At 40.0% G+C, this 23581-nt stretch overlaps 1 protein-coding gene across 1 annotated transcript; it reads left to right on the plus strand.

Moving 5' to 3' along the window:
* Positions 1-672: 672 nt before the first annotated feature.
* Positions 673-16869, plus strand: uqcc2 (ubiquinol-cytochrome c reductase complex assembly factor 2). The gene is made up of 4 exons (XM_068007422.1): positions 673-933; positions 8078-8152; positions 10550-10619; positions 16634-16869. Exons 1-4 carry the CDS (start codon positions 796-798, stop codon positions 16732-16734), a joined length of 384 nt encoding a protein of 127 aa, XP_067863523.1. The 5' UTR covers positions 673-795; the 3' UTR covers positions 16735-16869.
* Positions 16870-23581: the final 6712 nt, after the last annotated feature.

A 23581-nucleotide genomic window follows, 5' to 3' on the forward strand; every position in this document is an offset into this window, starting at 1 on the left:
AGGAACCTATTGCATCAAAGTTAAGGACGGTGATGACTTTGACAGCCATTGGCAAAGCATGGTCCCCTGGTTCAGCAGGCAGCAGGTTCCGCTGCAAGAGGTTGCTTAGGTCAGCGACAGCCTGCCGGGTGAAGCGCAACCTCCTCCTGCAGTGCTCCTCAGAAGATTCCAAGAAAGTAAGTAGCAAGAAACAAGAAAGTAAGTAAATAGTCCTATAACCCTGTGAGCTGGGTGGGTAAGGCTTTCTACAGGCCCAGCTGCTGCTTAGCCTGGTTCTGCAGGCTACTGCTTCTTTTCCTCTTCCTCCAACTCTGTCCATCCAAAGGAGTGAAACAAAAAACAGTACTCATGATAAGCAGGGAGGGAGAAAGAATGCATCAGCAACAAAGATAGATTAGGGAGACTAAAAAACAGATTAGGGAGACTGAGCAATGCCACGGGAGATTCACTAGAAATAAGATGATTGAAAGAGCTTTGCATCTAATTTCAAAAGTGACCATTGTCAAATTAGCTAAAACTTACTCCAAAGTAAATGATTCCACCACGTGCAGTTGAAAACAGTTCATTCAGAGGCACTGGAGAACGCAATAGTTCTCATTGATTGACAGCTTTGACAGCGCGAGCACAACAGCTTGTGACGTAGTTCAGGCTGCATGCTGCACATGCGCACACTTGGTTTCTTGCGCTCCGGTTATTTCCGCCATTTTGTTTTATTTCTCGTTTAACAATCGGTGCCGGCGCGACCTTCAAACTCTTAATATTCCCGTTGCTGGATGCCGGCCAGTGTGCGCTAACATGGCGGCCACGCGGTACCGGCGGTTCCTCAGACTCTGCGAGGAGTGGCCCCTCGATCAGACCAAGAAGGGCCGCGATCTCGGCGCTTACGTTCGGCAGCGAGTGGCACAAGATTTCCGAGAAGGGGAAAGCACCCAGGTAACCCCGGCAACTGGAGGCAGGGAGTCAGCGGGAGAAACGCCAGAGGGCGTCAGATAACGCGATGTCCGAGCGGAGGGAGCCAGCCAGCCCGCCCAGTCGGGTCAAGGGGCCAGTGGGAGTCATTCAGACTCAGGCCAGTCGGGTCAAGGGGCTAGTGGGAGTCATTCAGACTCAGGCCAGTCGGGTCAAGGGGCGAGTGGGGCTCATTCAGACTCAGGCCAGTCGGGTCAAGGCATGAGGGAGTAGTCAGACTCAGCCCATCTGATTCAAGAGGCGAATGGGATTCAGTGAGGTTCAGCCCAGTTGGATCAAGGGGCATGAGGGAACATAGGAGCAGAAGTAGGCAATTCAGCCCCTCGAGCCTGTGCCACCATTCAAAGAGATCATGACTGATCTGTATCCTAACTACATGGACCCCTAAATCTCTTCAGACCTCAATTTTTTCTAGCTTTCCACCATTTAAAAAATAATCTGATCTATCCTTTTTTGGTCCACTTAACTGCGTTGAAATTCATCTGGCATAGTTTTGCCCACTCACTTAATCTATCAATGTCTTTTTGTAATTTTATGCTTCCGCCTACAATACTTACTATGCCATCTATCTTTGTGTCATCGGCAAACTTGGATGTATAGTTCTATTATGTTATCTAATAATTAATAAACTAGCGTATAGTTGAGGCCCGAGCACAGATCCTTGTGGAACACCACTAGTCACTTCCTTCCAATTCGAGATTCCATTATCCCTACTCTCCATCTTCTACCGCCTAACCAATCTCCAAACCAGGTCAATAATTTTCTTTCAATTCCATGAGCTTTAATTTTAGCTAACAGTCTCTTATGCGGAACCTTATCGAATGCCTTCTGGAAGTCCATATAAACTACATCTACAGACATTCCACTGTCTACTACTTTAGTTACTTCCTCAAAAAATTCAATGAGGTTTGCTAGACATGATCTAACCTTTACAATTCCATGTTGGCTGTCTCTAATCAGCTCAAATTTCTCTAAATGCTCAGTCACGCTGTCCTTAATTATAGATAAGAACATAAGAAATAGGAGCAGGAATAGGCCATACGGCCCCTCAAGCCAATTCAATACGATTATGGCTGATCTACCTCAACTCCACTTTCCCGCCCAATCACCATATCCCTTGATTCCCTTAAAGTCCAAAAATCGATCAGTTTCAGGCTTGAATATACTCAACGACTGAGCATCCACAGCTCTCTGGGGTAGAGAATTCCAAAGATTCGCAACCTTCTGAGTGAAGAAATTCCTCCTCATCGCAGTCCTAAATGGCCGACCCCTTATCCTGAGACAATGCCCCCTAGTTCTAGACTCTCCAGCCTCTCACCATCTACCCTGTCAAGCCCTCTCAGAATCTTTTATGTTTCAATGAGATCACCTCTCGTTCTTCTAAACCCCAGTATAGGCCCATTCTACACAATCCTGATAGGACAACCCTCTCATCTCAGGAATCAATCTAGTGAACCTTCGTTGCACCGCCTCTAAGGGAAGTATATCCTTCCTTAGGTAAGGAGACCAAAACTGTACACAGTACTCCAGGTGAGGTCTCACCAAAGCCCTGTACAATTGCAGCAAGACTTCCTTACTCTTGTACTCCAAGCCCCTTGAAATGAAGGCCAACATGCCATTTGCCAATAACTTCCCCACAACAGATGTTAGACAAACAGGTCTATAATTGTCTGGTTTCTCTCTCTTACCTTAAATAATGGAGTTACATTCGCAATTTTCCAGTCTAAAGGGACAATTCCTGAATCAAGAGAGCTTTGGAAGATTATGGCTAATGCATCTGCAATTTCCTCACCTACTTCCTTTAAAACCCTGGGTTGGAAACCATCAGGTTCTGTGGATTTGTCAGTCTTTCGTGCCATTATTTTTTCTAATAGAGTTTGCTTGCTTACTCTAACTTTAGTGAGTTCCAGTCCTTGATTCAGGTATATTATCCTCTTCCTCTATGTGAAGACTGACACAAAGTAGTTGCCATTACCCGCATTTGTTTTTAACGGGCCCACATTACCCTTGACTACCCTTTTTCCTTCTAATATAATTGTAAAAACCTTTTGTGCTAAAGGGAGCAGTCAGACTCAGCCCAGCTGGACAGGATCTACATTGTCCTTTTTCTAGTGCATAGGACAATTAAGAATACAACATAGTAGGACTCCCTATCAAAGATCTAAAGTAGCCATTCATTCAGGAAGCAATAGGGACTTTTCATCCATCTCCACTAACTGGCAATTGTCAATCATACAATTCCTCTTTTGTTCTGGCAAACATTCCTCCCTTAAACAATGCCACCAAAACAACTTGCATTTATATAGTGCCTTTAACGTAGTAAAATGTCCCGAGGCGTTTCACAGAAGCATTATTGAATAGAGTTTGACACTGAGCCACATAAAGAGATATTAGGACAGGTGACCAAAAGCTTGGTCAAAGAGATAGGTTTTAAGGAGCGTCTTAAAGGAGGGGAGGTAGCGAGGTTTAGGGAGGGAATTTCAGAGCTTATGGCCTAGGCAGCTGAAGGCACGGCCACCAAAGGTGGAACGAAGAAAATCGGGGATACACAAGAGGCCAGAATTGGAGGATCTGGTCACTTGTTTCATTTGTGAGACTTTGTGCAAGTTCATTGCTGCATTTGCCTACATAACAATAGTAACTTTACTTCAAAAGTAATTACTTGGTTGTGAAAGGTGCTATATAAATGCAAGCTTATTCCTTCTTTACTTGACTGTGTTCATGGATACAAAGTTTCAGCACTATTGATGCACCTCCCACATCAAAAGAAAAACTAAATAAAAACATCTAATGAACAACAATGATAAAAATTCTTAATTCAAACCGTTCAAGTAGTAACAGTTCATACAAAGTCACCCACAGGTAAAATTGTGTCTTTTTCACACTACTGTACCACTCCTTTTTTTAGGGTACTGGGCTGGTTATTGCAGTGTAGTTTGAGCCTGTGGTTTTGACCACCTCTTATGGCCACATAAGTGCAGAAAGAGGCCATTCAGCTGTGCGGGTTCTTTGCTAGAACAATCCAAAACTAATCATACTGCCATGCTCTCTCCCAATAACTCTGTATCTTCCTCTGATTCAAACATTTATCCATTATTCCCTTAAAAGATGCAATGGTCTGTGCCTTAACTGCTCAATGCTCTGACAACTCTGTGTAAATAAGTTCCTCCTAACCGGTCTCCCTCATTCTTTTATTGACAATTTAGGTTGATGATTCCTTGTCACTAACTCCCTATTCAGAGGAAATGGTCTTTCCCTATTCACCCTATGAAGATTCTTCATAATTGAGAAAAACCTCTTAAAATTCTTGGCCTTTTCTGCCCCAATGGAAATCGTCCCAAGAGACTCGATTCTTTAACAACATATCAAAACCTATTCTTTGCCTTTGCAACCATGAATAATTTTGCTTTCGTTAGTTCAGGCAGATCATTTATGGTTCAAGGTGGGTAGCAATTATGTTTGACAAATTTGTTAAGTGGCTTTGGATCAATGCATAAGCATACTTTATCAATTGCTTTTGATCACAATTGGAGGGACAGTAAGTTGGGACACTGACTGATGCAAGAACTTTCCTCTCAACAAGCTCATTAATGTGTTACTTGGTGTTGTTTTAGAGCAAGAGATAGTTTCCTGGCTTGCAACTGTGTAGGTGGGATCAATTTGAAGATGCAGAGTGTCTGGTAACTTTGGCGCTAGTTGACATGCTTTTTATTGTTTTGGGAATTTCTAGCATTGATTCTCTTCCTTATTGGCTTAACTTCTGTGTTGAACATGAGCAGTGAAGTGTTAGAATCTTCAAGTTCTCTGCCACTTGGATCATCAGGTAAAACATTGAGAGTAGCAACTTCAACAGTTCAGCTGAAGTCTGACCCGTAGTTATGAGTATAGTGGCATATAATTTAACATATTGGTCTTCTACAAATCCAACAAAATCAAGTGAGCGAACATAACCTTCATCTGAGTTACAGGTAGCTTCCTCTAAATTGCGTGGCTGCTGTTTGCCTTTGTTCCAATTTCTGAGCTTTGGACATTTGGCTGAGAAATGGTTCTGTTCTCCACATGTATTGTATTTCTGATCTCAAGCAGAACAGACTTCTTTCTTTCTGACATGATATTTTCCACAATATTTACAACCTGTTTCAGGAGTGTTTCAAAATTTCTTGGGCTTCATATCTGAAATCATTTATTCCCTTGCTAAAATTGCATGTTTCTTAGGTGCTTATTTCTTTCAGCTACTTTGCTGTCAATTTACTAGTTTCACATATTTCATTGTAAGCTTTCAATGTCAATCTGGTTCTTATAAAAGTCTCTTCACAGTCCTGTTATTCAGTATCCATTATTCTGTATTCCAATAACTATTATGTCTGATTATACTTTTTTCCAAGCGTCCCACAGCTAAGTTATAGAGACTAACTACATACAACTCTACTGTTTCATCAGACTTTTGATCCTTATTGTCAAATATATAGTGTCCAATAGATTTCATGAATTTAACACAAAATTTTTCTGTCATGTCAAGAACAGCCTCTATATTGACCTTCTCCATCATTCTCAAACTGAAGATCATCAGGTATTTTCAGTCCTTCACTATCAATACTAGCAATTAGCGTAGCAGTTCTGGCATCTTTTGGTTGCTTCATGAGATGTGATGCATTCTCATAATTTTTGCTAATTTTCTTAAACAGTTTTCCAGTTGCTTGATGAATGCCATCTCCAGTTTTGCTGGTAACAGTACATTTTGAATAATAGATTCACAAAACTGTACAGTGGCTGTATTGCCAGTGCCTAACATTTTAATTTGCCATTTTATATTACTTTCAACTCATGCACAGACAGGGATAAAGCCAAAAAGAGTACAAGATTGGTTTAGAGTATTTAGCTGAAAAGCAAATTGAGCTGAAGCTGGCTTTTCTAGTTTCAAACATGTTTTCCCTGCATCTACCCTTAAAACATGCTGGTAAATTCAGTGAGATACTTTGAATTCTGACACCATGTAGTGTTTGTTATTAAGATCAGTTGTTAATAAAGTAGAAGAGATTTCACAGCTTAAAAAGAATTGCTCGTTATTGCTTAGCCATCTTAACTAATTACATGAAACTATCAACTGTTGGTGGTTATGGTAGCCAAGTAATCACTGGACTTTGTGAGTTCAAATCCCACCATGGCATGTTGTGAAACTGAATACAGAAATCCAGTAACTTGTGGGCTGCCACCAGAAAAGAAAAATGACTGAAAGCTGCCAGATTGTTGCCAGAAAAACAACTGGTTCACTAATGTCCTTCAGGGAGCGACCTGCGACCCCTACCTGGTCTGGTCTATATGTGATTCCAGTTTGTGGTTGACTCGTTGCCATCAGGAGAAGCAGGGATGGGCAATAAATATTGCCTTATCAGTGGATACAAAGTTATAACAATGTTGATGCACTCACTATTAAGGGAAAGAAAGCTGGACATACATTTATATTGCATCTTATGCACATTTAGATCCCAAAAGCAGCAATGAGGTGGATGACCAGTTAACCTGTTTTTGGTGGGTGGTTAAGATAGAAATGTTTGCCAGGACATTGTGAGGACTTCTGCTCTTATTCAAGGACTGCTGTGGAATTTTTAGCATCCGCCTAAATCACCAGGACAGGCAGACCATTTAATATCTCATCTGAAGAATGGTCCCTCTGACAGTGCAGCACTTCCTCAGTACTGCACTGAAATGTCAGCCTAGATTAGTTAGCAGAAGCATTTATGCTTAAACTGTTTTGGATGAGTTGAAGTTTATGGAGGGTGAACGATGGGAGGCCAACCAAGAGAGCATTGGAGGTGACAAAGGCATGGATGAGGGTTTCAGCAGTGGATGGTCTGGGGTAGGGGTGGAGGCGGAGGCGGACAGTGTTACAGAGGTGGAAGTAGGCACTCTTTGTTATGCAGAAGATATGGGGTTGGAAACTCAGCTAGAGGTCAAATACAGCGGCGAAGTTGCAAACAGTCTGGTTCAGCCCAAAACTGGTTGGATTGGGGGTTGGAATTAGTGACAAGAATACGGACTTTGTGGCGAGGGCCAGAAACGATGGCTTCGGTCTTCTCAATGTTTTGCTGGGGGAAATTGCGGCTCATCCAAGACTGAATGTCAGACAAACAGTCTTGACAGCACAGAGGTAATGGAGGGATTGAGAGAGAGGTGGTGGAGAGGTAGAGCTGGGTGTCAACAGCATATATGTTGCAGCTGACTCCCTGTCCACGAATGGTGTTGCAAAGGACAGCATGTAGATGAGGCAGAGAGCCCCAAGGATGGATCCCAGGGGGTTGAACTTACAGTCCTAAAGAAGGAGTTGAACCTGTCGTCTTTGATTCAGAGCTTAGAGTGCTACTAAATGGGCAAAGAAGTCATTTAGGGAAGAAATAAAGCCTTGACTTTGTGAGGGAGTTGAAATGGCATACACATTTGAAATGACAAAGTTATTGATGATGCACTATGAATTCATGATTGTATATCACTGAATTTAACCGCCTCAGGTTCGCAATTTAGTACACCAAGTTAATTAGCCAGCTATGATCACCAATTGTAGCCAAATCTTAAGAAATAGATGGGAAAAGGAAAACAAAAGGAAGTTCAAATTGATTATTTGCAACTCATTTTATATGGGTGTGCTTTTGAAAATGGATATTAATAGTAAAACTATTCCCCATTCCAAAAAAATTATGAGGACATCAGCATTGGAGAACAAAACAGTATTGCACTGCTCGATAGAAAGATAGTCTCACTTATCCATAGCAGTACCTGTCCACATCACACAAATTGCTTTAAAGTTAAAATGAAACCAAAGATTTATGGATTTGTTAAAACATGTTATGTTGATTCCATTATAAGCACAGTATACAAGATAAAAATTGACAATTCAGTTATATTCAGTATAGGGTTGTTTGTCATTTAGTTCTTTCTGCTTCGGGAGTTGTGAAGGGCTGGTGTAAGAATTATTGGATGAGCTGTTATTTGTTTCATATTTTTGATTTATAGAAGTCATAAAGTGACATAATTTCCATAGGATATGTGTACCACTGTTGGCTTTTATTGTTTTACTGTTTAGTATGTTTGCTTAAATATTTTCTGTGCTCAGATTACAGATCCAGAGAAATGTGACCAGATGTATGAAAGTTTAGCCAGAATCCATTCTGCTTACTACAAAAACAAGGTACTGGTGTTTTGACTTCTCCCCTTGTATTTGCATACCAAACACATTGCTAGATGGAAAGGGCATAGGTTAGGACCCAGCTCGCCCACTAGCTTTCCTTGGATAAAGCAACTTGTCATCTTTTTATTCAAACTTTATAAGCTTCCTGTGCCAATAAGACCAATGGCCTCCCTTCAAAGCTGGAAACCATCACAACCTGCCAAGATGTCTCAAATACTACTGGTTTATTTTTGGAAATTGCCAGATAAAGAACACACTGGATCTGTACTAAAGTTGTAACTTCATTTCTTGAAAATGTTCACTGGGTTTTTACCAATTCTGATGTATGACTTTTTGCATCTTTAATTTCAAGACAGAAATTCAGTTTCTGGAAACTGACAAACACCGGTCTAATTAGCTTTCAACTAAATATTTAAGTGACTTCACTTCAGTTGACCTCCTGAACATCACACCAATTTTGCAAAGTGTCAATGTGCATTTAAAATGCATGAAAACGCTCCTAGTATAAATCTATTTGGAGCCAAAAATCAGACTTGCAATAGTTGTATATTTTTAGATTTCTTTATTGGCAGTGACTTTGCAGGTCTCTTTTTTCTTGTGACATTTAAGAGCTCCACATCTTTCTCCCATAAAATATGTTGTGAAGAGTGAGGAGCATTTTGAAGTTGATCAAATAACTAACTAGCTTTGATTGTGATATCACCACTGCAACCAGGGATGAAAGAAAACACAGATGAATCTAAGACATTTTGTTCAGAAGTATGTAATAATCTTTAATATGTCAAAAGAGCCATATATTTGGGAATTACATTGAAAATGCAGAACATGTGGACTTTCCATTCCTCCACAGCTCGTTTATCAGTTTTGTATTCTGCCAATGTTATCCAATTTGCATTTTAGACAGCAAAAACGCAAGTTAAGATTAGAATTAGAGATAGTAAGAAAATTAAGAACATTGAAGGGTTGAAATAAAGATACTGGAATTCAACACCAGAAGCTTGTCTAGATGGAGTTGGACTAGGCTTGAAGCCATAAGAGGGAGGATAACAGCTAGAGGGGAATATTCAAATCTGGATGACCAAAATAAAAAAATGTTGCTGTGAAACCCAATGAAACGGCTACATTTAGGAACCTTCAAATTTGGTCAGAACAGATCAATTTCTTGTGCATTTTATTTTTGGAACAAAGTATTCCTAAGTTTTGTATGATCATAGGATGTATGTATAGTGAAACCTGTAAATTACAGACACCTTACGGATTGGCAGTGGCTGTCCTTTTTTTTTGTAGGTATCCTTATTTTCAAAATGGTCATTATGTACTGTAAAATATTTTTCCAATCTTGAAGAACCAGCTGAGATTCTAATCAGCAGTTTATTAGCTGCAACAATCCTAAGAATCCCCCTCCCACACACCAGTGTTCAGGTCTGTTCACTGAACAGTTTTGCAGTCTAAATTCCCATTTCATTTCAAACCGCTCTCACTTGGAGCCGAGTGTAACTTCGGTAATGAACTGTGTTTCTCAATTCTACTTACCAGCATTAGGGAAATCACAGGACCAAAAAAAGGGGGGAAATGTGATGACAGGTTGTGCTGGTATATTGAAGCTTCCAAAGGCAAGTCTTAGAACAGATTGAGAGGGAGGGAAAACACAACAGGTCCCATTATGGGTAGGAGTGAAATTGCAGTTTTCTGGTTGAGCAGTGAATCTGCAGGAAGACTGACTGATAGCTGGGAGTCACAGGCCAGCCCATCACCCTATAGAGCAGCAGAAAGACAGGGAGAGCCGGGACAGCCATCCACCTTCACTTCCCAAAGCCAAAACTCCTCAAAGAAATGGATCCACCATCAGAACACGAGGAAAAGAAGATGATGGCAGGATCAGGGGGAGAGGAGCTGCCAGCAGCCGCTGAAAGAATATGGACACGGTACTGGGGCAGGAAAGGACGGCCCCTCTTGCCGTTCGCACGCGCTTTCCTTGATTCAGGAGGCTGGTGAGGTCAGTGCGTGCAGGTCAGTGCGAGGCAGCAGCGGGTTTTGGGAAAGAAACGGCTTTTGGCAAATGGGCAGCATCCATAGCGGCAGAGAAACTGCTCTAGCCCTGGAATAGCATTCAATCCGAGAGAGAGAGCGCGGTTTGATTGAGGTTCATAAAAAAATTTGCTTGCAGGTTGTAATTATCAATTTCTTGGCCCCTCCAACAATCTTTTATTGAAACCCCGTTCTGTACACATGCAACGCATTAAAACTGAATTCTTTCTACTTTTGCAGAATTCTTTAAAAAAATACTTTAAAATGTTACTTAATCTGATTGCCAGAATATCAGAAGACTGCAGGTGGGTTCTGCACGGAACTGTACAAATAAATATCTCTTAAGTGTAACAATTTATTTCATTTCAGTACCCTCGTCTTAGAAACACAAGTTTTACTGGTGTAACAGCGGAAGAATGCCGAATGGTTCTTGCAACAGGTAACCATTTAAGACTTTATCATCTAACTGGTAAGAGTTCTGCCATTGTAACATCAAAGCAAATTAGTACCAATATTGTCCACTTTTTTCCACATTGAGTAGAAGAGGAATTAAAAGTTTTACGGGTGGAACTTCATTCAGCCCGTTTTCGGCCCTGAAATAGGTGGTGCCTGCGAGCTGCAGATGCCGCTTGAGTTTCCAGAGATAGCTCGCCGGTTCTACAAGGACTAAGTTGGGCTAGCTGCCTCCCTCAGTAGCTCCTGGGAGGTGGGGGTGAACAAGAGGGAGGGAAGGGAGCGATCGGGAGGGGGCTGGCAGTGGTCTTTAGGACTGTTCTGGAGCCTGGAGGAGCGCTCCTTCTCATGGCTCCACATGCAGGTAAGTTTTTTTTTAAAAAGACGTCTTTTTGGTGGTGCCTCCACTAGTCCCTTTGAGGACCACTGGTTAAGCTGCATGTAGACATTGTTGTCCTGAATGCAACAGGCTGCTGCGTTCAGGGCAGGAACAATTTCGGGAAGGAGGCCTCAAACATGTGCAAATGGCCTAACACCTTTCAGGCATGGGCGTTGGACGCCTAGACTGGAGTCTTTACTAATGGAGGGTGGTGCATTTCTGCTGTGGAATGTGTATGCCAATGCTGCCCACCAAATTGGACACCTAGGTGCCCATTTTACACCTGTAGAACGGGCACAGCATCAACAAATTTCTAGGCCGTAATCTTTTCCACCAGGGAGGGTGAAGTTGAATCTAGGTGAAACCACCACCACTGGAAACAATGTTTGGAATTATTTTAGTTCTCCATAGAAAAGGAAAGAAATTGACATTTATTTAAAGAATGGAGGAAAATACATTAGAGAAAGGGAATGTATTAATTGTAAGTAATTTTAGTTTTCTGAGATGAGGATGAAAATGATGGTGCAGACATTTAAAAATGGGTGAAAAATTCATGGAGCTCATGCTGCAGCACTTCTTAACATTGCATTTTAGAAGTGTACTGGGAAGTCCCTATTTGATCTGTTATTTTACAGTGTGCCCAAGATGGATTTAAAGTATTGAGCTTGCGGATTACTTTATTGCCAGTAATGTCATTAGATTCAGCCTTGTGGCATGGCTCCAGCAAAGAGGGGGAGGGAGTAATAAAACAAAGCTGATGGCAGCGGCATTGTCAATAAACATGTCTGAAAGAATAATGCAAAAATGAATATTTAAGGAATAGCTATAGAGAGTACAAATATATTGAGGTAAGAGAATATCAAAACCTAGATTTCATGATTAAGTAGAAAAGTCAGCATTGATAAAGAAAAGTGAGGTAAACGATTGAAAGTAACCAGAAAAGAGGAAGATTGGAAAGTGCATAAAGCAAAGAACTGCTAAAATGATATTCAGTGTGAAGAAAGAAATTGGAAAAGCAAATCTGAATTAACATTGGGTGAAATGAAGATTCTTTCGTTACATCCATAGTAGGCCTTTAAATTTTTTTTTATTCGTTCATGGGATGTGGGCGTTGCTGCCGAGGCCAGCATTTATTGCCCATCCCTAATTGCCCTTAAGAAGGTGGTGGTGAGTCGCTGCCTTGAACCGCTGCAGTCCGTGTGGTGAAGGTTCTCCCACAGTGCTGTTAGGAAGGGAGTTCCAGGATTTGACTCAGTGACGATGAAGGAACGGCAATATATTTCCAAGTCGGGATAGTGTGAGACTTGGAGGGCAACGTGCAGGTGGTGTTGTTCCCATGTGCCTGCTGCCCTTGTACTTCTAGGTGGTAGAGGTCGTGGGTTTGGGAGGTGCTGTTGAAGAAGCCTTGGCAAGTTGCTGCAGTGCATCCTGTGGATGGTACACATTGCAGCCACGGTGCGCCGGTGGAGAAGGGAGTGAATGTTTAGGGTGGCGGATGGGGTGCCAATCAAGTGGGCTGCTTTGTCCTGGATGGTGTCAAACTTCTTGAGTGTTCTTGGAGCTGCACTCATCCAGGCAAGTGGAGAGTATTCCATCATACTCCTGACTTGTGCCTTGTACATGGTGGAAAGGCTTTGGGGAGTCAGGAGGTGAGTCACTTGCCGCAGAATGCCCAGCCTCTGACCTGCTCTTATAGCCACAGTATTTATATGGCTGGTCCAGTTCAGTTTCTGGTCAATGGTGACCCCCAGGATGTTGATGGTGGGGGATTCGGCAATGGTAATGCCGTTGAATGTCATGGGAACGTGGTTAGACTCTTTTGTTGGAGATGGTCATTGCCTGGCACTTGTCTGGCGCGAATGTTACTTGCCACTTATCAGCCCAAGCCTGGATGTTGTCCAGGTCTTGCTGCATGCAGGCACGGACTGCTTCATTATCTGAGGGGTTGTGAATGGAACTGAACACTGTGCAATCATCAGCGAACATCCCCATTTCTGACCTTATAAGTACTGTATAAGAAAGTCAAGATAATCAGGGAGTTTAACATTGGGCCAGATTTTGCTGGATTAAGGTTTTAAATTTTTTGCCCACAAAGTTGCTAGAAATGCGAGCTGTTAACGGCACAGCGAGGACAACAGAGCATCTGGGACCATGGTGAACAATGGAACAGTGTATCTCCTTAACCACTGAGAAAAAGGATCGAGAAATAAACAGAGGAAGGACTGAGAAGGAGAGTGAATTAGAGTTGGTAAATTCAATATCAAATCTGGTACAGAAAGAGAAATAAGGAGGGAAAGAAAAATTGGATTGAAAGAAAAAAGAAGTTTTAATTTAAAGTTTGACCTTTTATAAATCTCCTAAAATAATTCACAACTTGAAGGAATGAGACTCCACACTTATAATTGTTTACTTTCTAGGCAAGAGAAGTTGATTGGCAGTCATTAACAATTACTACATTGTTAAAAGGGTACTTACGATGTTAATTACAAGACTTAACTTTCTGGTGAGTTTAATGGGCAATTAATATGCAAATACAGCAACTTCATGAAAATCACAGAGGTTAAGCACGAGATGTTGTTTTTGCAAAGCTACTGGTGGAGCGGCAAAAATCAGCCAGCAATTTGTGGCGATTCGCAATTCATGGTGTATCATTTCCTCTCTACAAGTTGCTGGCTGATTTGCGCATTAATAACGGCATGTGTCGTTCAGACGCCATTATTTTTTCAGCAAAATCTGGCCCATATGTAGAAGTTTGAATTTTTTTCTCCACTGAAGTCTAATGAGTATTTGCAAGCAAGATAACTAAACTGGTGAGGAATATGAGTTTATAAAGGAAATTGGAGTACTGGACGATATACCAGAGGGTAGAATTTGTGCGGGGAGTTCTCCTGATCTCCCACTGTAACTTACATCCAACATTATTGAAAGCAATTGGGGTAGCATCAGCACTATCTATGACATTTCTACCATTACATTGCAAAGGAGGGTGGTTTCAGATGCCTTGAAGAGGTCTTAGTAAATGATTTGAATCAATCATAACAATGATGGGAATTGTAGCTCTTTTATCTTGACATTTATGAAAGTGAGAAACACTGGAGTCTATTATAAAGAAAACAATTTAACAGCATCTTGCGAAGGTCAAGGCAGTAAGCTTGAGTTGCACGATTGTATTCAAGACAGTTCAAGTCAAGCACTTCTGTTCTTTGAAAATTGTAATATTTGGAGGTGCAAATATTGCAGTTAATTTTTTGAACATTGATGGGGTTTTGGACACTTTAAAAAAAAAGTATGCATCTTTACAAATATTGCTTAAGCTAGCGTTATCTTACTGGCATCCACTTAGTTTGGAACTGGCAAAGAAAAGTATTTTGCAAAAACTGAGACTGCTTAGAATCTTTCGCAAATCTTAACGCACCAAGAAACCATCCATTAGTCTGGTAGTGCATGCTGCAACAAACTCAGGAGTAGAATGTGAGGAAATGCATTTTGTAAATCTCAATTAAAACCACATGAATGAGTTGCAATTTACAAAATGCAGATGCTTCTCAGCAATTAAAGGTTCACTTTTGCTTCTCTGAGGAATGTTACAAGCTAATGTGCTAAGCAAATCTGTGGAAAATCCTCTATGTTGCTTCAGCTAGTCTACATCTCAAAAGTCCAGCAATTGATTTAAAAAATGCAAGGATCTTAATGTGCATGTTTCTGAAATTGCATTGCACTATTGCTTGTAGTACAGAAGGGTGTGAAAGTAAAGCACAATTAACTGGTCTGCATGAGCCCAGCCTGCAAAAACATTGACCACACATAATATTGTTTTCAGCAGTTTAACAGCTGATAATTCTGCCTAGATGTACTTTGTAATTGAGTCACTCGAGCACATTATAAATGCAAAGCAATATTTAATACTTTCTCTTCATACCTTTTGGAAACCAGAGACTGTGTGGGTTCTGATGCGCTCAGCATTATGTTCTAGTGCTAGTTTTCCAGTAGCAGCACTGACATGTTTATTCACTTACCATAGGTGTACACTATATTGCCTCGAGAAATAGGGACATGGTAATATAAACACTAAACAATGTGTGATAATTAGGGTGGATGGTATTATAATGCACTAACTTGACTTAAAACACCTGTAAATAAACCTGCTAGGGAGAAAACAAATGATTGCAAATTAAATATAATAGTTTTTGGTATTTAGATTAAGTAGAATGTACAGAGCCCCATCTGTTTTTGCTTGTTGGTATTCACTGTGGGCAACTCCACTCTATATTAAATAAAGCATTTGCTTCAAACATTGATTTTTAAAAACTATTTGCTCTCTTTTCCCAAAAGCAGGTATGATTCCATAGGTGGCAGTTACCTTCTACTACCTGAAAATGGTTATTATTTATAAAAAAGACATAAGAAATAGGAGCAGAAGTGGGCGATACAGCCCCTCGAGCCTGCTCTGCCATTCAATAAGATATATGGCTGATCTTCTACCTCAACCCCACTTTCCCACCCTATCCCCATATCCTTTGATCCCTTACTTCCCTTTATTTGTATGTGAATCTTGCTTGTGTGAGTGTTGGTAGGCTACTCAACACCAAAAGGGACATCAAGGCCAAGCCTGATCCTATCCCAAAATATTGAGCAGGAATCCTGGCTAATTTTCTTTTCCCTAGCCCAAAAATTCTGAAGCCAGTTGTAGCATCCCTACATCCTTGGCTGAGATGAACTAACTTGAGACAGACTTGGATTGAACCTGGAGCATTCCTGGTTTGTTAATGGCTTAGCTATTGATGGGATAAACTTTGAACAATTGGGGGAGCTAACGATTTTCATTATTTTTATATAGTTTTCACTTGTATTGCTTTATTACTGTGCTGGAACTCTTATGTTATTTGCAGCATCATTCTCCTTTAAAAGGAAATTCTCATCAACACTGCTGATAAATGTACATTCAGAAAATCACTGAACCAGTAAAAACATTGTTTTCAGGTACCCTAGGGGCTCATGTAATATGAATGCCTTTGTAGGTGAAAAATGACACATGTACATTAGTTGTATAACAGTGCTAACTATATTTAATGGCCAATACATTTTCTGTATTATAGAAAATCTGTAAATATGCTGAAAATTGGCTTTTATGTAATCTTGTATTGAAAGGAATCATCACATTTTGTTTTATTTCAAATTGTTTTGTTTATCTCTGTAAATTTACTGTTCTTGAATACACCCTAAAAGCAAGAGAATAATCAGGAGGATAGAATTGTTAAGATAACATCTCTTTAAGACTGTTTTGAATGCTATTTTTGGCTAAAAGTTTTTTCAAAATGGTAGAAATATATTGTGAATCCTCTAACATTACTACTTTAATAGGCACGGCCTGATTTCTTTACACCTTAATCATATTTAAGAAGTGTCATATTCAAGCATCCCTGATGGCTCAGTTGGTAAAGTCAGCCTGTAGCTGAGCCATACACATCAGCAGATTTCAGGTTCAATTCCTGGTCTGTGCTGAGTTAGTTGATCCCAGCCAGGATGACATTTGGATTGGTACAGTTGACTTCAATGCTCTGGGTTGCAGGATTCCCAGATAGAATGTCTTTGTTTATTATTGTTTTATTTTTTGTTGATAGATAACATGAAACAGATGGAAGAAATGAAGAAAGGTATGTGGAAAAAGCTGCGAGAGAAGTTCACAGGCAAACCAGAAGACATCCCCAAGGAATATGTCTAACTGTTTCATCTTGTTAGTATTGCTGCTTAGATCTTATAAACTGCAATTTCTAAATAATAAGGGTCTGGTTTCTAGACATGACTTTTTATTATACTAGTGTTGGATGGAAATAAAATCTTTCATAATCTAAAAAAATGGAAGTCTTATTATTGATGATTGAAGTACACCAATGTAGTAAGAGTGCATTCCCTGAATGTGCACTTTCACATTTTCTAAAATGTAAATGTGAATCCAAATTAAGTTTGAAGTTTAAAAATAAATTGTAACATCAGCAGTTTTCTCAAGGAATCATTCTAAAATGCCACAAAACACAGTCATATTTTTCAGAACGATCTTTGTGACAGTGTACTTTAAAGGAACTATTTTTGACTTTAGAATGCTAACAGATGTATGACAAAAAAAATTGCTCATCAAGCTCAATTTCATCTTCTCTTCCCCCTGCACCACAGCATTCTGCTGTTTGCCCCATCATGGATTCTACCCAACCCACTCAAATCTCCTGAAGGAGCCAACTAATCAAGCTGCTAATAAAGTTTTTATTTTCGGACTTCAAAAAGATAGCAAAATTCTAGGCTATGTCCAATATCAAAACTTGCATGATTCAATGCTGACAAGTTTTGGATGGGATTTCCTTAGTTTCAACACTATTTGGAAACATTTTAAGTTTGATCACCTAAGTGAATAATTGTAACCTCAATTCCTTTTAAACAGATGTATGCAGCTTTTTTTCTAAAGATGACAATTAACATTAATTTACATAAGGGGGGATCTATTTGCACAGCTGCTGCGACACCCATCTCAGATGAGAGGGAGGGAAATTGCTGCAGCACCTTGCCATAATGTAGTGTGATCAGCAGCACAAGATAAGGAAAAGGTTTTATTTTCTAAGTTTGCCACTTTAAGGCAGTCAACGTAATCAATTGCCTTGTACATGGATTTGTAAAGGGTAGGTAATGCCTAACGAACCTGATAGAATTTTTTGAAGAGGTGACCAAAGTAGTGGACAGGGGAATGTCAGTGGATGTTTATATGGACATCCACAGGCATTCGCTAAAAGTCCCTCATAAGAGACTGTTAGCTAAAGTAGAAGCTCATGGAATTGAAGGCAAATTATTGATCTGGTTAGGAAATTGGCTGAGCGGCAGGAGACAGAGAGTAGGGATAATAGGCAGGTACTCAAATTGGCAGCATGTGACTAGTAGTGTCCCACAGGGATTTGTGTTGGCACCTCAACTATTCACTGTATTTTTAACGACTTAGATGACAGGATGCAGAGCCACATATCCAAGTTTGCCAATGATAGGCAACATTGGAAGCAGTGTAGATGGAAGCATAAAGTTACAGAGAGATATTAATAGATTAAGTGAATGGGCAAAACTGTGGCAAATAGATTTCAATGTAAGCAAGTGAGGTCATCCACTTTGGACCTAAAAAGGATAGATCAGAGTACTTTCTAAATGGTGAAAAGCTCGAAACAGTGGAGGTCCAAAGAGACTTAGGGGTCCATGTACATCGATCATTAAAATGTCATGGACAAGTACAGAAAATAATCAACAAGGCTAATGGAATGCTGGCCTTTATATCTAGAGGACTAGAATACAAGAGGAGGGTAGAAGTTATGCTACAGCTGTACAAAGCCCTGGTTAGACCACACCAGGAGTACTATGTTCAGTTCTGGGACCCGCACCTTAAGAAGGATATATTGGCCTTGGAGGGAGTGCAGTGTAGATTTACTAGAATGATACCTGGACTCCAAGGGTTAAATTACGAGGAGAGATTACACAAACTAGAGTTGTAATCCCTGGAATTTAGAAGATTAAGGGGTTATTTGATCAAAGTTTTCAAGATATTAAGGGGAACTGTTAGGGTACATAGAGAGAAACTATTTCTGCTGGTTGGGGAGTTTAGAACGAGGGGACGTAGCCTAAAAATTAGAGCCAGGACTTTCAGGAGTGAAGTTAGGAAATTTTACACACAGAGGGCGGTAGAAGTTTGGAACGCTCTTCCGCAAATGGCAGTTGATGCTCGCTCAATTGTTAATTTTAAATCTGAGATTGATAGATTTTTGTTAACTAAAGGTATTAAGGGATATAGGGCTAAGGCGGGTATATGGAGTTCGGGCACAGATCAGCCTTGATCTCATTGAATGATGGAACAGACTCGAGGGCCTAAATGGCCTACTCCTCTTCCAATGTAATGTAAATTGGCCGTTTAAATTTTAAACAGTCTACAGCAATGTTGGATGCCAGGAGCTCATTGTTGCTCCGGTGCAAATAATAAATGTCATATAACAATACATCTGTATATTTAGGTGGGTGTATTATACATTCAATGACATTTCCTGCAGAAAATCCCAGTAGTGGTGTTGGGTAATGGGGAACCAGCTTGATTCAACCCCTGCTTGATTTCCATCCCCCCCACCCCACTGCTGACGTTCAAGTAATGGCAGCACAGATGGCCAAGAAACTAGTATCCAGTGTTTAATGCTAAACTCTTCTCTGCCACACTTTTTTTGTTCTTTTGTCTCCAATACTTCTTCAGTCTACTTCAGTCTTTTAACATTAGCAGCTTCTCTTCAGCTTCCTTTCCTGAGCCCCTTTATTGTGCCTAATTTTAACATTCACCGCAGTACTGCCAATATTTAGAATTTTGGTAAAGATTTACTGGTTCTGCACTATTATTTTAATGCATCCAATTTACTGTAATACATGGGAGAGACAATTTCTACCTCCCCCTCCTTATGGCTTGTGTGCATCAAAACAAATAATGTAAAACCGATAAGTCGTAACTGTTGGAAACACTGTCCCTGTAGGTTATTTTGCAAGATAGATACAGATGAGTAAAATCATTCAGCCATCCTAGCTGATAAAGAAAAATGTACAACACGTCCCCTCTTTACCACCCCCAATCACAGCATCCAATTGTCTGTCCATTTTCATTATGCCAATGTGTGTCTTGGGACATATTTTGTCCAGTTTGAGCCTGTGTTCTGTTGCTGTACTGTGTTCCAGATTTACCTTTTTGTATATGGTTAACTACCTTATATACCATGAAGTCCCCTTCTCAGTCACCTGCTTTGAAAGGGTGGAGCCCAAGCTTCCTTTGACAGTTTAGTGACTCATGTCTGTACCATCTGAGTTTAGAATGTGTCCTTTTTGTCTTGGTGGACAAAACAATAAAGAGGTCTGACCAGAGCACTGTACAGTTTTAGTATGACATCTCATTTGTACTTTAGCAATACATAATTCAGCATTCTTTTGCTGCTCCACAGGTGACGGGACACGTCAGGCTTAGCTACGAGTAAATTTTATCCTTTCAATACCGCTTGCGGGAATACAGATGTTGCCCATTTTTTCCTTCCCTTGTGCAATACCGTAGACTTATCCATATTGAATTTCATCTGCCACTGTTCTGCTCACAAAGATTTAATTTAGATCATTTTATTCGCCCTTCAAACTCAACCACCCCCCACCCCCCAAGCCACCCACCCCCAATCCTGAATTTAGTATTGGAGATGGGTGTATCATCCCGATTTTAATATAAAAGGAATTTATCACAGTTACAAATAGCAGGAGTCCCAGCACTGGTCACTTGAGTACTACTCCTCCTCTCCACCGCGCCCCCACCACCACCCCACAATTCCCCCTAACTCACCAAATAAGTAATCACGTTTCCTACCCTTCATCCAATTTGTTATTTGAACTCCAACTCATCTCTGGTCTACTTACTCTGCTAGAGACTTCTTATTCTTGAGGTTTCCCAGGAATCCTTTTCTCCTCAATTCCACTGTGACTTCTTTTGTTCTGCCAATGACAGGATCGCACATTGGATCTTTGTTCAAACATTAACTCCTGTGTGATTCCTGGATGTTGATCTCTCGTTTAAGAACTTGCACCTGTAGTGCCTGTGTCACGTTATTTACTTGACAACTGCAGAGCAGTACGGTACTTCATGCAATGACAGCGGGATGCAAGTATCCTCCCTCTAAATCATAGTACTTTTAAACTCAGACACATCAAAAAATATTTTCAGGGACTATATGTGCTGAGAATAAAGCCATAATCAGAGGAACATTTTGTTTTAAAAAGTTCACAATTATTTCTACTTAAATAAATATTTTTTGCAATAGTTGGTGAAATGACAAGTATGGTGACAAAAAATAACTCATTAGATACAATGTTAAGCATTACACTCCATAAGTATTATGTTGTATAGTGTAATAGTATCAGAATAAATTAAATATAATCTCCACTCACTATGTATTTTTTCATTTGTTTTTGGGTTGCAAGCAATGCTGGCAAAGCTGTTTTTTTACTGCCCATCCCTGGTTACGTTATCTAACGGCTGTAAATCATCTCTCCCGTTATTAAAACATAGGCTTCATGTAGATGGAGCATCTTAGCTGGAGAAGTGAGGGGAGACTGGTTAATGAAACAGTTGTTGCAGTATCCAAATCCATCCTCTAGTAAATTAACTAATAAATGATAATGAAAGGATCTGAATAGCGTGGAGAGGGAGAAATAATAGAATCATAGAATGATATAGCACAGGAGGACATACGGCCCCTGCTGGATCTTTGAAAGAGCTAGCCAATTAGTCCTACTCCCCTGTCCTTTCCCTATAGCCCTGCAAATTTTTCTCCTTCAAGTATTTATCCAATTTCTTTTTGAAAGTTATTATTGAATCTGCTTCCACCACCCTTTCAGGCAGTGCATTCCAGTTCATAACTTGCTGCATTAAAAAAAATTCTCATCTCGCCTCTGGTTCATTTGTCAATTACCTTAAATCTGAGTCCTCTGGTTACTGATCCTTCTGCCACTGGAACCAGTTTCTCCTTATTTACTCTATCAAAACCCTTCATGATTTTGAATGCCTCTGTTAAATCTCCCCTTAACCTTATCTGCTTTAAGGAGAACAAACCAAATTTGGCGAACAATTTTTTTTCTGTTGAACCACAAAGGGTGGAACGTTTGCACATAATTACATCATTCTCAAATAGAAACTCAGTCTTTCTATTAATTAAGTAGCCTTCAACTAAAGGCCAACTACCTGTGATTTGTTTTAAGTATTCTCAGTCATTGTATTTGAAGTAAGATTATATTTTGAACAAAAAGGGCCTGACATTCCTTTCCCTGCAGGGAATTTTTTTAGACTATGTCACAAATTAGAAATACTATGGAACAATTCATAAACTTGCATGCATCAGCTATTCCACTACTTCTTGATTAATGTAGCAGAGAAACATTGTTTCTACCTACACAGCAATGACTGATTCTATGACACATTATTGAAAAGAGAAGGAATTTCTCCTAAAAGAAAGGACTCAAAATTGTAGAAAATTAGGAGGTAATCTCTTCCAGATGATCACTGACCCTTAGTAGTCACTGTTATCTTAATTTTAAGATAATGTCAGAAAATATAGTCCTGACTCAGAGGAAAGCATTAAAAAGAGGAATAACCTTAAATATCAGAAATGCTTCAAATAAATTGGTTAGGATTAAGAATTCTGCTTGAGGACAAACTTTAGGGCTAATTGTTACTGTAAAAGGCAGTATAATTCAGAATTCCTTCCCAATTGCCTTCCTTTCCTGAAAGTACTGACTAAAAAAGGTATGGTATCATAAGCAGTGGTAAACTACTGGTACTTTGCTCGTGTGACTATTCTTCATGTATCAGCTTGGCTCATTGGTAGCACTCTTGCCTCTAAGTTAGAATATTGTGGGTTCAAGCCCTATGCCAGGAACTTGAGCACATAATCTCATCTGACACTTGAATGCAGTCCTGAAGGAGCACTACATTATCAGATGAGATGTTAAACTAAGGTCTCACCTACCTGTTTATGTGGATATAACATAGCACTATTTGAAGAACTGCAGAGGAATTCTCCTGGTGTCCTAATTTATCTCTCAATCAACATCTCCAAGAAAACCTGGTGTTGGTTATTTTAGGTGTTCTATAACCTAGTGTTGTAAGATTCCTTACTTTTCTCCAAAAGATTAACTAATCATTTATCACATTGCTGTTTGTGGGGCCTTGCTGTGTGTAAACTGACTGCAGCATTTGCCCTCAATAGAACAGTGACATCAAAAGTAATTCAAATTAAGATGAGGTGGGGAGTCATACTCAAGTCAATAGATATCCATAAGTGCACACTTTCCAGTAGCTGAGTGATCGAGAGCAGGAACCCTGGGTGATCTTTTCTCTCCCTAGCCAACAACAACTTGCATTTATAAAGCACCTTTGATGTAGAAACATGCATATATATATATAGAAATAAAGCAAGAGACCCTACTGCCACCACCTAAAATAGCTCAGCATAGAACAGGTCCTGAACCTGAAACCTTGCTGGTCTGAATAGCTTAGCCCTACACCAGACGGTGAATTTACCCACTGTGGCGTTAAGCAATCTCAAAGTTTCAGATGTGAATGAAGTGGCCAGTATGAATTTCTCTTGACATTGTATCATTTGATCTTTAGTGAAGAAATAGGAATGAAACAGTTATTCACTGTTCTTTTTAAAAATTATTTACATGCAGTATTCCTTTTTGGTAAAGATAGAAAATAAGGTCTGCACCTTCCCTTACCCCAAGGTTATTGAATCTCAAGCAATGACTATTATTTGCTTCTGTCTCTGATCGTCAAAAGATTTTTTAAAAGTTCAATTTAAATTTACAACATCTGTTGCAGATGAATCATTAAAAGTCCCTAGTAACGACTGTGATAAATTCCAGTTCTATTAACATTGGGGTGATACACCCTTACTCTATTAGTATGACTAATAACCCAAACCTAATTTCACCTGGTCAAGCAGTTGTAAAGTTGTTGGGTTGGGTCACACCATAATCAC

Source organism: Heptranchias perlo, chromosome 27, assembly GCF_035084215.1.
Source record: "Heptranchias perlo isolate sHepPer1 chromosome 27, sHepPer1.hap1, whole genome shotgun sequence".
NCBI classification, from domain to species: domain Eukaryota; kingdom Metazoa; phylum Chordata; class Chondrichthyes; order Hexanchiformes; family Hexanchidae; genus Heptranchias; species Heptranchias perlo.